This window comes from Marmota flaviventris, chromosome 9, assembly GCF_047511675.1.
Source record: "Marmota flaviventris isolate mMarFla1 chromosome 9, mMarFla1.hap1, whole genome shotgun sequence".
Classification (NCBI taxonomy): domain Eukaryota; kingdom Metazoa; phylum Chordata; class Mammalia; order Rodentia; family Sciuridae; genus Marmota; species Marmota flaviventris.
Window position 1 is genome coordinate 89,114,732 of NC_092506.1, and position 16,686 is coordinate 89,131,417.

General features: G+C 31.3%; 1 protein-coding gene across 1 annotated transcript in view; it reads left to right on the forward strand.

The window, feature by feature from the left end:
* Positions 1 to 16,686, forward strand: part of Dync2h1 (dynein cytoplasmic 2 heavy chain 1) — a 377,152-nt gene that overhangs the window by 101,172 nt on the left and 259,294 nt on the right. Inside the window, exons 51-57 of the mRNA XM_071616653.1 lie at positions 524 to 637; positions 2,098 to 2,240; positions 4,654 to 4,738; positions 6,007 to 6,161; positions 7,675 to 7,812; positions 14,194 to 14,307; positions 14,860 to 15,020. Coding sequence (XP_071472754.1) covers positions 524 to 637; positions 2,098 to 2,240; positions 4,654 to 4,738; positions 6,007 to 6,161; positions 7,675 to 7,812; positions 14,194 to 14,307; positions 14,860 to 15,020 — 910 coding nt within the window. The remainder of the gene's footprint in view (positions 1 to 523; positions 638 to 2,097; positions 2,241 to 4,653; positions 4,739 to 6,006; positions 6,162 to 7,674; positions 7,813 to 14,193; positions 14,308 to 14,859; positions 15,021 to 16,686) is intronic.

Below are 16,686 nucleotides of genomic sequence, written 5' to 3' on the forward strand. Positions count from 1 at the left end.
GATGAAGTGGAGTCTTGAAGCATAAACAATCATTTAGGGATGGATAAAGGGCACAGGACTAGTTATACATTCTAGAAAGGGAAATATTTTGTTGTATTTACAAGCACATTAGAAAACAAGTTCTTATGAGTGAGAAGGAGAAAAAAACCTGAAAAGGCAAATAGATGGGTATATTATGAGATCTATCCCTTGCTTGCCTTCTCTCTCTCTCTCTGTTTGTGGTGCTGGGGGCCAATCCAGGGCCTGGCACATGCTTGGCAAGTTCTCTCCCACTGAACTCAATCCTCAGCCCAGGAACTCTCTTGAATGTCTTTATTAGGAGTTAGAATTCGATCAAATGAAGGTTATAGATGTGGGTATGGAGTCATGTAGATGTGATAGGTTTTATATATTTTTGAAGGGAAGGATCCAATAAAGACTGATTATTTAATACAAAAATTGAAAAGCACTGTATATGTAAAATGTGTTTTGAATTAGTGTGTTGCAACCAAAGTGAAAAAAGACATTTAATATTTTTCTGTAGGTGAAGTTCCTGGACTCTATACTCTTGAAGAATTAGAGCCCTTGCTATTGCCTCTTAAGGATCAAGCTTCACAGGATGGTTTTTTTGGACCAATCTTCAATTACTTCACATATAGTAAGTGACATAGAATTCAGTAATCAACTTAAATTCTGTTTCATATGAAATAAATACCATTTAATTTACACCTTTTTCTTTTTTTCTGGAACTTTTAGAAAGTAGCATATAAATAGTATATAAGCTAGCCCATGATGAAATCACCTTAGATTAATTTTAGCAAAGGGGAATGATGAAAATTTTAGCAAAGAAAAAAATATTTCTTTGGAATATTTTCCTACTTTGTTTTCATGTGGTGAAATTATTATTACTTTAGTATTCCTAATCTTAGAAAGCAGTTGAATATTTAGATTGTGCCAGACTTTATAATTTGTTAAATTTTAATTTTTTCTTTGTTCTTTTTAGATATACATGATAACAGAGTGTATTTTGACATATTGTGTATACATGGAGTATAACTTATTCTAATTAGGATCATATTCTGTGGTTGTACATGATATTGAGTTAGCCTGGTCATATATTCATATACAAGGATAGGAAAGTTATGTTTGGTTAATTCTACTGTCTTTCCTATTCCTTTCATCTCTCCCCCTTTCATTCCTCTTTCTATAATCCAATGGACTTCTATTCTTCCTCTTCCCACCTTCCCTTGTTATGGGTTAGTATCTTTTTATTAATATAGAAGCAGTTTTATGTGTACTACAGAAATCTAAAATTGAAATAAATAAAAAATGAGGGAATAATCACACCATCCAGACATTACTATACCTCTATCCTTTAAGGATATCTTCCTGAATCAATCAATATTTATTCCTTCCTTTCTTTCCTTCCTTCCCTCCCTCCCTTCCTTCCTTTCCTTCCCTCCCTCCCTCCCTCCCTTCCTTCCTTCCTTCCTTTCCTCCTTCCCTCCCTCCCTCCCTCCCTCCCTCCCTTCCTTCCTTCCTTCCTTCCTTTCTTATTTTGGCAGTGCTGGGGATTGAACCCAGGACCTCATATGTTATGTAGTCACTCTGCCACTGAACTACATCCCCAGCCCTCTGCATCTTTTGCCTTAGCATGCACACAGAAATACACACAAAGAATTTTTTAACCAAATTTTGTATCATGGTATTATTTCATAACTATTTGTTTTTTAAGAAAAACAGCTCCTAGCCAGGTGAGGTGGTGCATGCCTATAATCCCAGTGGCTCAGGAGGCTGAGGCAGGAGGATCATGAGTTTAAAACCAGCCTGAGCAAAGGAAGTGCTAAGCAACTCAGTGGGACCCTATCTCTAAATAAAATACAAAAATATTTTGTATTTTTTGTCAAGTTCCCCTGAATTCAATCCCGGACCCTCCCCACCTCAAAAAAAAAAAAATAAATAAAATAAAAAAGAAAAAAGAAAAAGAAAGAAAAACAGCTCCAAAAATAGTATGTTAGAAAATTTGAATATCATGAAACTAGATCACATGTAGAATTCCTGATTCTATTATTATTCTTGTAATTGACAATAATTATAATTTTTTAATATATCTTTCAGGAATTCAACAAAATTTGCATATTGTATTGATAATGGATTCTGCAAATTTAAACTTTATAATAAATTGTGAAAGTAATCCAGCTTTGCATAAGAAATGCCAGGTGTTGTGGATGGAGGGCTGGTCAGATAGCAGTATGAAGAAAGTAAGTTTAACATTTAAACATGAAAATGAAAAAAACTCATATTATGTTTCGAAGTTATTGATTTTACTACTTGTCTTTGGTTTTTGTTTTAACATTATCTTAATTATGGCACTGAACATTTTTCTTATGTTTGAAGATATCTCTGTTTTCTTTTTCTTTTTATATTATAGTTTAGCTGAGAATATAATTTTAGGCTGAGAATTGTATATTCAATTAAGAACCATAAGGATAATTATACTTTAATTTTTTAGCCTATTGTAGGCTAGCCTAGAATTTTAAAAAAATCAAGAATTTTACCAATTAAAAATATAATCCTTTTTTTTAAAAAAAAAAAAAAAAGAAAGAAACGTGTCATGCTGTGCTATACATTTGGAGGGGGAAGAATTTAAAGTGTGAACTCATAGCACTTTCTTTGCTAGAAGACTCTTAATTTGCTTCATTTAAATAAATAATAATTTTTAGCATTGTTCTTTGACTATTTCCAATTATTCATTTCTTTATTTATTATAGTAGATATATAGATTCTAATAGAAATTATATAGACTATAATAGAATACAGACAGAAATACCAGTTGTGATTCAGCAAAGATTGTAATATGAAAAAATAGACAAAGTTTTATAGGTGAGATGGTATTTTTGCTATATTTCCATAAGTACATAAGGAGAGGAAAGGTATTTTAATCTGAGGATACCACATGAGTAGAGGCATTCATTCATTAAGAAGAAGTAATGTAGGGCTGGGATTGTGGCTCAGGGGTAGAGCACTCGCCTAGCACAAGTAGGACCTGGGTTTGATTCTCAGCACCATATACAAATAAAGTCATTGTGTTGTGTCCATCTACACCTAAAAAATAAATGTTTAAAAAAAACAATAAAAATTTATTTACAAAAAAAAGAAGAAATGTTCTGTACACTGAAGATACAGCAGAGGGGAGGATACAAAGATCCCTGCCCTTATGGATTTTTTACCTTCTTGCCACAGAAAACTGTGGAAAGCTTTCTGTGATGAGAGTATTCCTGATGATTTTTAGGATCAGCAAGAAGTCTTTACCTAGAGAGTAGTGATGGAGGGGGAAGGTAATGGGAGATGATGACAGAGAAGTAAGAGGAGACCAGTTAGGTTAAGGTTTTGTAAGTCATAAGGATTTTTAGGATTTCCTGAAAATTTACTATTAGAAGTTTCTGAGAAAAAAATGTTTTGAGTCATGTTTTAATAGAATTACTCTGATTTCTGGGTTGAAAGTAGATTGTAGGAAGGAAAGGAAGCAATTACACACAATTATTATAGTAATCTAGATGAAAGAAAATGGTGGCTTGAGCTATGGGTCTAGTGGGGAGGTATAAGAAGTAGTTGGGATTTTGGATATGTTTTGTGGTAGAAACAATAGGATTTTCTCATAGATTCTAATAAGGTATAAGAAAAATTGAGGAGTCAGGAGTAAAATATTCTCATAGAGGCTTAACTGGTCAGAAATCAGTGAAGATGGTTGAAAAAAACACATAACTCTAGCTTAAGAAAAATAGCACCTTTTAATCTCTGTGTTAAATAGAGGATCTTTTGATTATGTTTTATTCAGTTTAAAAAAATTTAAAAAATGACATTTTTTTTTTTGCTTAATTACCTGGGTTACTTATGTTTCTTTTGCTATCAATGTCCGCCATACCTGTGAAAGAAATTCAAGCTATTTTTCCTGGTATTTCAGAGCCTTTATATTTTTCGCCAGAAAACTATTTTCGTTTATATAGTATAGTCTAAAGTGATATTCTTACTAGGTTATCATATTTTCTTTAATAATAGGGTATTTGTTTATAAAACTTCATTTGCTTAATTGTGATGTTGGCAAAAAACTCAGCCATAGCTAGAAAAAATTTTTAGAATTGTCATTTATGAAATTATTAGTTATTAAACATGAAATTATTTTCATTCACTTTGAGTTATTTCTTATTTATGAATGCTAAGAATCTTCTGTACCCTGTTGTGCTATGACAGCATTTTATTTCTTTGATGCCAAATAAAGTATTTTTATTACTTTTATAATTATAAATGGTATTTTTAAATTCTATCCAAATTTTAATACCTTTTATTTTATACTGCCTAATAATTTTTAAGTGATATGTTGGAGCTTTTCCCTGTGTGCCATTAGTTTGCAACCATTTAATGGTTGATACGTGTTATAATGTCTAGAAAATAATGACTTCTCTTTGTCTATAAGAAAAAAAAAATGCAGTTGATGCTGTCTTTTTGTGTTAAGGTTATTTAACCTTTGATTTTGGACCTACTTAAACTTTTTCATACTGATTTGAGTGCTGGGGATTGCACCCAGGGCCTCTCACATCTAGGCATGCACTCTATCATGAGCCACATCCTGAGCCCTGACTTTTGAGTTTTGAAAAATTGTTGTATGTGTTTTAGATACCTGAAATGTTATTCAGTGAAACAGATGGTGAAGAGAAATATAGTGACAAAAAAGGAAAAGAAGAAAAGAAAAAAAATTCAGGTAGTATTTTTATGAAACCAATTTTATCTGATTTTTATTTATGAAATGCTATTTTTTCTGTTCCATACCCATTCTTTTTTGACTGAGTAGTCTGAAGGTCCCAATTATATTTTTAGAGTTCCTGACTAGTAATCTAAACTTTTGATACTAGCTTATCATTTAGAAATGTCATAGAACTCAATTTAAACTCAGAAAATTTTTTTTTCTTTTGAGTATGGATACAATATTTTATTAACTATAATATTGAAAAGGTTTAGAGAAGTAATATAGGCATTTTTGTGGAACTATGAATAGCCTAAAGGATTGAAACATAGGATGTGTAAATAGTAGAGCACTAGATGAAGAGTAAAATATTGGCAGGATCAGGTAATGAAGAGCCTTCCATATTATGCCAATTTTGTATTATAATTTATGGGTGATATTGAGAGATTTTAATAGGGATATAACCAGAGTCTTGTTTTAGAAACAGGAATCTCTGGGTCCATCCCTTTCTTCAGTTATTAGAAAATAGATTGGTATAGGAGAAAACTGAAGGCAATGAGACAACTTTAGAAGTCCATTGCAATAATCTAAGAGAGACATAATAAAAATTCCGAACAAAGGCAGAGGTAAGAATGGAGGGAAAGAATGGATTTGGGGATATTAGGTGGTTATCTATATTGGACTTGATTGTTAATGATTGTGACATACAAGGAAGAATTAAAGAAGTCAGGGATGTCTGACAAGATTCTGGCTTGGAGAATTCATTGAAAGTTGATTTTTATTAACTCCAGTAGAGAATACAGAGGGAAATTAAGTCAGTGAAAGAGAAGTAATGTGTTTGATCCTGAATGTATTGAATCTAATGTAAACTTATTCTCAACTTTTTGGCTTTTGAAATCTTGTTTCCCTCTGTATCAAATGGGAGTGAATAGATATTTGGTTTGGTGTCTTGATTCTACTCAAGAAATTGTATTTAGCTCCTTTTTCAGTTACATGTGTTATATAGTTCCAATTCTTTTATGTTAAAAGACCATGCAGATTTCTTTTTCTTGCAGCACTAAAAATGTTGAGGGAAAATTTATAACAGCAGAAGATAAAGACCACTTAAAGTAGATAATTCTTAAGGAAGATTGGCACTGGGAATAGATATCTTGGAATGCCTGTGCAAAGATTATATTGCATAATTATAATTTTAAAGTGGAATTATCTAATACAAAATAAATATTATTTTTGTAATTTTTAATGAATCAAACATATAAGTAATTATATTTTCTATCTTTTTTTAGTTGATCCTGACTTTCTAAAGTCATTTTTACTAATCCATGAGTCCTGTAAAGCATATGGAGCTACACCAAGTCGATATATGACCTTTTTACGTGTATATTCTGCCATTAGTAGCAGCAAGAAAAAGGAATTATTAAAAAGACAAAGTCATTTGCAGGTACAAAATTGGTTATATCCAATGCTTTTATCTTTATCGTTATTTGATTTTGATTTTAAATTATTTTATCATTTTTAGGAAGTCAAGTATTACACAAGTTACAATACCATGTTCCCTGTGGCAAATATTTAGTATAAATAAATAATGTACTGTTTTAAAAGCTTTGAAAAAAGAATTCCATCTCCCTGCCTATATTGCCCAGTAGATTATAATATAATTGTTTGAATTTTTTATTATTATGTATTTTTATTATTTCTTACTTTACTGGATAGTATTTATGTACTTTTGACGGTTTTGATATTGTTGTCGTTAAGTCTTTTTCTATGAAATATTTTTAGACATTGAGTAATTCCTTTTCAAAGGTTATTATATATAGCATAATCTTGGAAATTATGAAATTAAAATTATATTTTTGAAGAAAATTGAAAATTACATTTGAGATTGAAATTACATTTTATAAAGGAATGTTTTTATCCATGTCATTTCTCTTATTACATTCTGAACAGTTTCTTTCTATATTTCTTTAAGTTTTAAATTAAATGAATGCCAGCCTCTGCAACTGTCAGAGAGCATCTTCTCTCCCAAGTTTTAGCTTCTCTCTATTAGTATAATAAACTAGGATCCATATAAATTAAAATAATTATCTTTGTCCTTTTTTTTAATGATTCACTTTCATTTATGGTAGGCCACTAAAGTATACATGATTTTGGGAGGGTTAATGTCTCGATTTAGTTCTTGACATTGTTTTTGGTAAATTATTTAAACTTGTTGAATTGCTGTTTAATTAGGTCATAGACAGTTGTATGTGTGCATATTAGTTAAATTAATATGAGAATAACCTAGCAGGATACCTGTCTTTTTTGTTAAGTCATCAGTAAATATTGGTTAAATTTTTTTTCCATGACTTTCTCTCCAAATCTTTTGATTTATTAGATGATAAAAACCTAACTCATATTATAGGAGAAAAGGATATTTTTCCTGTCCTTCCTTGGATTAATGGGCAATGGAGAGATACTATAATGGCTAGGTCTGGGTCAAATGACTACCCAAAGTACAGGTGAATTATAGTCTCCTAGAGCCATATGTGAGGCAAACAGAAACAAGTCAGTTCCACTACAAAAAAGAGTAACCTTTGAGTTCTTTTGCCCAGTGAGACTAAAAATTGGAAAAGGTTTTCTGAATTTTCCCTTGCTTTCTAGTTTTTTTCCCATCTAATACATTGAATGACCAGTGTTTAATCAGTTGTTTAAGCTGTCTAATATATGTTGATATGTTTAACTGTTTTTCCTTAAAACTTGGTGGAGTTTTTTTTTTTTTTTTTTTTACTACAAGTTAATAAGTATGATGTTTAATAAATCATTAAAATTAGCAAAAAGAAAAAATCTAAGGCCATTTGTACTGTTTCTCATGTATCACTTACATGCTTGCTTGATTCTTTCTTTATAAGGATTTATTTGCTGTGTGTGTATAAACTTTTGTTTTTAATATTGCCATCAATATTTTATTAATGTAGGCGGGTGTATCTAAACTAAATGAGGCCAAAGCTCTTGTGGATGAACTGAACAGAAGAGCTGGTGAACAAAGCATATTACTTAAAACTAAGCAAGATGAAGCAGATGCTGCCCTTCAAGAGATCACAGTGTCAATGCAGGTAATGTTTGAGTGCAGAAGTGCAAAATATGGAGTCAGACTGATTGTATTGTATACTTGATCTTCTACAGAAGAGCATACTATTTTTCTTTATTGTTTAGAATCATACCCTTGTCTTCTCATTTATGTTTATTTATCTAAACTCTTTTTTATTTTAAATTGGTATGGAGTTGTCTGTAATTGATTTTTCTTTTTTTTAATGTTCTGACAGCTAAGTTGATCTCTTTTTATTTTCTTAAAATTCTCTCCTTTAGAATTTGAAAGTTTTCCATACTCTCAAAATTTATAAAATGTCTTTATTGTGTGATATTTTATATTTTAATCATATCTTTCTTTTAGCCATCATTTTCTTTTGTCAAATACTTTCAAAGGAGATTTTTCAGTTTTTTCCCCAGGTATTCTTGTTTTTCCATATTTTTTTATTATTTGGTTTCTTTTCAATCATTTTTTATTTGTTCTAATTAGTTATATATGACATTAGAATGCACTATGATACATCACACATAAATGAAATATAATTTCTCATTCTTCTGGTTGTACATGATGTAGAATCCTATCAGTTGTATAGTCATTTATGTACATAGGGTAATAATGTCTAATTCATTCTATTATTCCTCCTACTCCTATATCCCCTTCCCTCCCTTTACTCTTCTCTGTCTAATCCAAAGTACCTCTATTCTTCCCTAGCACCCCCCCACCTATTGTGAGTTAGCATCTGCATATCAGAAAAAACATTTGGCCTTTAGTTTATTGGGATTGGCTTATTTTGCTTAGCATGATATTTTCCAACTCCATTAATTTACCAGCAAATGCCATAATTTCATTCTTCTTTAAGGCTGAGTAATATTCCATTATGTGTATACACTACAATTTTTTTTATCCATTCATCTGTTGAAGGATACCTAGGTTGGTTCCAAAGTTTAACTGTTGTGAGTTGAGCTGCTATAAATATTAATGTGGCTGTGTCACTGTAATATGCTGATTTTAAATTCTTTGGGTATATCTGAGGAGTGGAATAGCTGGGTCAAATGGTGATTCCATTCCAAGTTTTCTGAGGAATCTTCATTACTACTTTCCATAATGGTTGTACCAATTTGCCATCCCATCAGCAATGTATGAGTGCACATTTTTCCACACATCCTTGCCAATATTTATTGTTGTTTGTATTTTTGATAATTGCATTCTGACTGGAGTGAGTTGAAATCTTAGTGTAATTTTGATTTGCATTTCTCTAATTGCTTGAGATATTGAACATTTTTTCATGTATTTGTTGATGGATTGTATTTTTTCTTATGTAAAGTGTCTGTTCAGTTCCTTAGCCCATTTATTGATTGGGTTATTTGTGTTTTTGGTGTTGCGTTTTTTGAATTCTTTGTATATCCAGGAGATTAATACTCTACCTGAGGTGATGTGGTAAAGATTTTCTCCACTCTGTAGGCTCACTCTTTTTGTTCTAGATTTTTTACTTTGCTGAGAAAAAAGCTTTTTAGTTTGATTCTCTCCCATTTATTGATTCTATATTTTACTTCCTTTGCTTTAGGAGCCTTTTTAAGTAAGTCAGATCCTAGGCTGATATAGTGAAGATTTGGGCCTACTTTTTCTTCTATTAGGTGCAGGATCTCTGTTCTAGTGCCTAAGTCTTTGATCCACTTTGAGTTGAGTATTCTTTTTTTTAAATTAATTTTTTAAAATTTATATGTAATAGCAAAATGCATTACAATTCTTATTACACATATAGAGCACATTTTTTCATATCTCTGGTTGTATACAAAGTATATTCACACCAATTCATGTCTTCATACATGTACTTTGGATAATAATGACCATCACATTTCACCATCATTTCTAACCCCATACCCTCTCCCTTCCGCTCCCACCCCTCTGCCCTATCTAGAGTTTATCTATTTCTCCCATGCTCCCTCTCCCTACCCCACTATGAATTAGCCTCCTTATATCAGAGAAAACATTTGGCATTTGGCTTTTTGGGATTGGCTAAATTCACTTAGCATTATCTTCTCTAATCCCGTATTTACCTGCAAATGCCATGATTTTATTCTCTTTTATTGCTGAGTAATATTCCATTGTGTATATACCACATTTTGTTTTTTCATCTATTCACCTATTGAAGGGTATTATGTTGGTTCCACAGTTTATCTATTGTGAATTGTGCTGCCATAAACATTGATGTGGCTGTGTCCCTGTAATATGCTGTTTTTAAGTCCTTTGGGTATAGACCGAGGAGAGGGACAGCTGGGTCAAATGGTGGTTCCATTCCCAATTTTTCCAAGAAATCTCCATACTGTTTTCCATATTGGCTGTACCAATTTGAAGTCCCACCAGCAGTGTATGAGTATAACTTTTCCCACATATCCTCACCAATACTTATTGTTATTTGTCTTCATAATAGCTGCCATTCTGACTGGAGTGAGATGGTATCTTAGAGTAGTTTTGATTTGCATTTCTCATGAAATTATCTGGAAAAATAAGAAACCAAGAATAACTAAAGCAATTTTTAGCAGGAAGACTAAATCAGGTGGCATCACTATACCACACCTTAAAGTATACTACAGAGCAATAGTAACAAAAACAGCATGATATTGGCACCAAAACAGATGGGTAGACAAATGGTACAGAATAGAGGACACAGAGACTAACCCACAAAACTACAATTATATTAGACAAAGATGCCAGAAACATGCATTGGAGAAAAGACAGCCTCTTCAACAAACGGTACTGGAAAAACTGAAAATCCATATGCAGTAAAATGAGATTAAACCCCTATCTCTCACCATGCACAAAACTCAGCCAAAATGGATCAAGGACTTAGGAATACAACCAGAGACCCTGTGTCTATTAGAAGAAAAAGTAGGCCCTAATCTCCATCATGTGGGATTAGGTCCCAACTTCCTTAATAAAACTCCTTTGGCGCAAGAATTAAAATCAAGAATCAATAAATAGGATGAAGTCAAACTAAAAGTTTTTTCTCAGCAAAAGAAATAATCTGTGAGGTGAACAGAGAGCCTACATCTTGGGAGCAAATCTTTACCCCTCACACATCAGATAGATCACTAATCACTATGGTATATAAAGAACTCAAAAAACTAGACACCAAAACAAAAACAAAAACAAAAAAAAAACCCCAAAAAACAAAAAACCCCCAAATAACCCAATCAATAAATGGGCCAAAGACCTGAACAGACACTTCTCAGAAGATGATATAATCAATCAACAAGTATATGAGTTAAGTGTTCTTTTATGTGTACATATTCTCTCAGGATGGTTTTTCCCTTATATTGGTTTGTACTACCAACCACATATGACTATTACCAAATTCATCTTTTCATTCTTTTGGGCAAATATTTCTTAGACCAAATATTTCAGTAATATATTCAAGTATCTGTTAAACATGTCTTTTTGGAAGGCCTATGAACATTGCAAGTTGAAACAGGTTGGAAAAGTTAATTCGCAATTTTCCTTTTTTTTATTTATTTCTTTAGATTATGGCAATATAATATAGCTAATTATTTAAGACAAAACTTATACATCATATTAGACTTTTGTCATTAGTTATATGTAATGTATATCATTAATTTCTGTCTGTTTTATTTCCTTGACTTTTTCCCAAATATGCTTACTCATGTCCATTAGCCACTAGTCTAATGCCTCATATTAAAATGTAATATTTTTCACATTAATGTATGTATCTTAATGAAAAAGGATATGGCACAAAATCTTAAAAATAGCAAAGTTGGAGGACTTAAGATTTCAAAACTCAGTATAGATTTAAAGTATTATTTAAGAAAGTGTAATATTGGTTTAATGTTAGGCATAGAGGTTGATGGAATGGTATGGAAACCGGAAGTAGAGTTATTTGTACAGATTCAATTAATTTTATTCAGAAATGACAAATAAAAAGGGAATGGATAGTCTTTCTTGAAATTAGTGCGATATTTGGATATTCATATATAGAGAAAAAACTTCATATATAGAGAAAAAACTTCATATTTTTATCTTGTAACTTATACAAAAATCACTTGAAATGGATCATAGACCTCAGTCTATAGCACTAAATTATAAAAACTTAGAAGAAAACTTAGGCAAAACTCTTTATGCTTGGGTGAGGCAAGGACTTATTTGTGATGCTAAAATAGAAAAAGAGAAATTGATTTTAGATTTCCTCAAAATTAAAAAAATTCTCTTTTTAAGTAAATTCTGAAATAAAAAGGCAAACCACAGACTTGGAGAAAATATTTCCAAAACACACATATGATAAAGGATTTGTATCCAGAATACATGAAAAGTGTTACAACTTTATAATTCTAAAACAAAAATTTCATTTTAACAAAGAGCAAAAGATTTGAATGGACACTTCCACAAAAGAGGACACAAGATGGAGTAATAACATGAAAACATGCTCAACATCATTAGTCATGAAGGAATTGTAAAATAAAATACCTAGTGAGATGCCACTACACATCCACTAGAACAGATAATATTGAAAGATTGATAAAATGAAGTGATGATAAGGATGTGGAGTGTCTAGAACTCTGATAATTGCAGGAGGAAGTTCAAAACGGTGCAGCCTCTTAAAAAATTTGGCAGTTTTGTGTAATGTTTAATATAAACTTCCCATATAACCCAATAATCCCACTTTTAAGTTGGTAACCAAGAGAAATAGAAATAACATGAGGATGACTCAGAAGCATTATTCTAAGTGAATAAAGCTAGATGCAAATATTGCATACTGTGTGAGTTCTTTTGCATGGAATTATAGAAACAGGAAAATTTGTATGATAGAAAACATGTTAGTGGTTGCTATGTGGTAAATAAGTATATAAGACATATAAATGTAATTTGGATACTATAAAACTTTACCATAATTTTTTATCAAGGCATTTCAGAACCAAATTAACATTTATTAAATGCAGACAGCCATTTTTATTGTTAAAAATCTATTATTTCTTAGAAGAGTTCTTTGAAATATACAAAAATAAAAACTACAAAAAATACAACACTGTTGACAATGGTATGTTTATAAGAGAAAATTAATCACCACTTACGTTCCTTATATTATCTAGTTTATATTAATAATATATATTTGGTGCTATGCCACTCTTTGAATTGTCCTAAGAAGGAATTTTTCTAAATCTGTAGCTGATTATATCTGATTGTTTTACCTTGTAGAGACCCAGAAAAATAACTGCATCTCATGAATTAATAAATTTGCTTAATTAATTATAATTAATTATGATAACAGTTAGCTTTTTTTTGATAAAGTACTGTTCAGAGATATAGGATAAACACCAAACTGCAACTTTTAAAGGTTGCAATTCTAAGTTTGTTTTAAAAGAAGAGTACAGATTAAATGCTATAAAAACTCACAATAGGGATAACTTTCAGATGTGAAGGGTGGCCTTTTAGAAATATTCTGATGCCCAAGAGAATAACTTCCCTTTTTGAGGAATGTACAAAGGTAGAAATGTTTATGGATTTTAGAAAAGTTCCAAAATGGGCTGATGTGTAACATACACGATGGTTAGAATGGGGCAGAGGAATACTGATAGACTCAGGATTCTTAATTTGGTGGTAGATTAATAAATTTCTGTGTCCTGGTTACACTCAGATCAAGTACATCAATATATTTTTCAGTAAGACATCATGTATTAGTAGGTTTTAAGCCAGTGTTGTAAGGATTCTTGGAAGAGTTTTTGAAAAATTTTTCCTTTGGTTTTCAATTAATATAAATAAGCCCAAACATACATTTATAAAATTTAAACATTTTCATTATTGTGGGATCTAACAGCATTGATTTTTTTTTAAATTTAGGAACAAAGAGGTGATATGATATTAATGCATAATTTATTGTTCTTTAAGTTTTCTACGTCTTCCCCCAGATATTTGCCATTATTATTAATATCTTGATTTCAATTAATTTATATCTAAGATAAAAGTACAGAAATAGTCTTTTGTTATACAAGTTACTCGGAAAGAATTATTCATCTCATATTAGAATTAAAGAAGACTTTTATTTAGTTTCCTCATTTATAAAATGAGCATAATACTGACCTTCCTTGATTATTTCAATGCTTATATGTATCTTACTATAATCATTTTTAACATTATGCATTTCTGACTTGTTTGAATTTTGTATTACAAGGATTTATTGCTTTGTTAACTCAAAAAATTAAAACAAAGTGTAAAAATCTTTCTGATAGTAAATACAGAATGTTCTGGAAATTCTCATGACATAGATTTCAAATGAATATTAGAAGAAATTTTAATAGAAAATATATATTTTTAATTAAGTGATATATTGGTATCCTGTTTTTAAATATTTTTTTGGATTAAAATTGATTAGAATGTCACATAAATATTCCTATAGGATGCTAGTGAGCAAAAGACAGAACTTGAAAGGTTGAAGCACAGAATAGCAGAAGAAGTTGTTAAAATTGAAGAAAGAAAAAATAAAATTGATGATGAATTAAAAGAAGTACAGGTAAGTGAAAAACATTTGAAGATCCATTTACATATTTTTTTTAAAAACAAATTTCTTAGTTGTAGATGAATACAATTCCTTTATGTTATTTTTTTTAATTTTTATGTGGTGCTAAGAGTCAATCCCAGCGCCTCATGTGTGCTAGGCAAGCGCCCTACCACTGAGCCACAACCCCAGCCCCTCCATTTACATATTTGACTACTATTTGTAAAGTAGGAATTTAAACATTTTTTATGGCTCAAGTTATTTACTAATAGTATTATCAAATGTAGCCTTCAACCAGAGTGTAAAAGAAAAAGAAAATAAGAAAGCCTGCCAGGGAAAGCAAGTGAATTAACTGGTGGTAATTAAAAATATTTGTTTTCTGTAAATCTTGTTGTTTGATTGTATAGGGAAAAATGTGTTGTAGATAAATAAAACAAATCTTTGAGCCTGTTTTCTCCAGACTTGACTAAATTACCCAACTAGTTCTAAAATTATTTGTAAAGTTATTGTTTTCTTAAAATACTTATTTTGAAAGTAAGGTGACCTTTTTTTTTCTTTTTCTTTTAGCCTTTAGTGAATGAAGCTAAACTAGCAGTTGGAAACATTAAGCCAGAATCTCTTTCAGAAATTCGTTCACTACGCATGCCACCTGATGTAATTCGAGACATTCTTGAAGGAGTTTTAAGGCTAATGGGTATCTTTGATACGTCTTGGGTGAGCATGAAAAGGTAAGTTTTTGAATTTGTGAAAAATGCTATTTCAGCAATGAACTGCACCATCTTTCATAGTTTTTAATATATATATTTTTTAATTTGTCACACTTACCTGTATGTGAATATATGGTTATATCCTTGCCCTGAAATTTTGAGGTGTTCTCTGCAATGCTTCCCATAAGTGATTGTTAAAAATTAATATCTAAGGAGGAGGAAAGAAATGCCTTAGAATCTCTCAGAATATCTCATTAAATTTAATAATTTACTTCATCCCTACATAGTACAGAGCACTGTGATTTTTGTATGATTTAAAGAAAATAGAATCACTATTTTCACAGTCTTGGAGTTTTGGGGCTGAGATGGGGGCAGAAGGGCAGGAGATTGAGAGAGTGAGGGAAAGAGAGAGGAGTGAGCAAACTATAAATAATATGAGAGATATAAACTAGAAAAGGGTGAGTGGTAACTAAACATTGAGTTGTGCACATTCAGTTTTCTTATTATCATACTGGTATTTGATGCCAGTATTATAAGCCTCATTGTTTGATCAGAGAGGGAAAAATGGGTTGTAAATAAGCTTGTTTTCTTTAGAATTGACTAAATTACCCAGCTAGTCCTAATGTGTAAAGAGTCTCTTAAAAAAGGCTAGCTATGGCTTGTGCTGATATTAAGTCTTTTGTTCAATTTAGGTTGATAGTGAAGAGTTCTTTTTATATTTGGTGATAGGAGAAAAGAGTAAGGATGGGAGAATACTTTTAAAATACCTTAGAAAGGAGTCTGAATATTTCTTTGTATATCCTAGAGCATCTGCTCCCCTAGTAGTTCACAAGTAAGGATGTGGGTGGAATAAGATTGTGATTCTGGGTCAAATGGTGGCTCCATTTCCAGTTTTCCAAGAAATCTCCATACTGCTTTCTGTATTGGTTGCACCAATTTGCAGTCCCACAGCAATGTATGAGTGTACCTTTTCCCCCACATCCTTGCCATCACTTATTGTTGTTTGTCTTCATAGTAGCTGCCATTCTGACTGGAAGGAGAAGATATCTTAGAGTAGTTTTGATTTGCATTTCTCTAAATTGCTAGAGATGATGAACATTTTTTTCATGTATTTGTTGATTGATTGTATATTCTCTTCTGAGAAGTGTGTGTGTTCAGGTCCTTGGCCCATTTATTGGGTTATTTGTTTTTTTTTGGTGCTTAACTTTTTGAGTTCTTTATGTACCTAGAGATTAGTGCTATATCTGATGTGTGAGGGGTAAAGATTTGCTCCCAAGATGTAGGCTATCTATTCACTTCACAGATTGTTTCTTTTGCTGAGAAGAAACTTTTTAGTTTGAGTCCCTCTCATTTATTGATTCTTGATTTTAATTCTTATGCCACAGGAGTTTTAAATTAAAAAAAAAAAAGAAAGTTGGGGCCTAATCCCACATGATGGATATTAGGGCCTACTTTTTCTTCTATTAGATGCAGGGTCTGTTGTATTCCTAAGTCCTTGATCCACTTTGAGTTTTGTGCATGGTGAGAGATAGGGGTTTAATTTCATTTTGTTGCATATGGATTTCCAGTTTTCCCAGCACCATTTGTTGAAGAGGCTGTCTTTTCTCCAATGCATCATTTTGGCACCTTTGTCTAATATAAGATAATTGTAGTTTTGTGGGTTAGTCTCTGTGTCCTCTACTCTGTA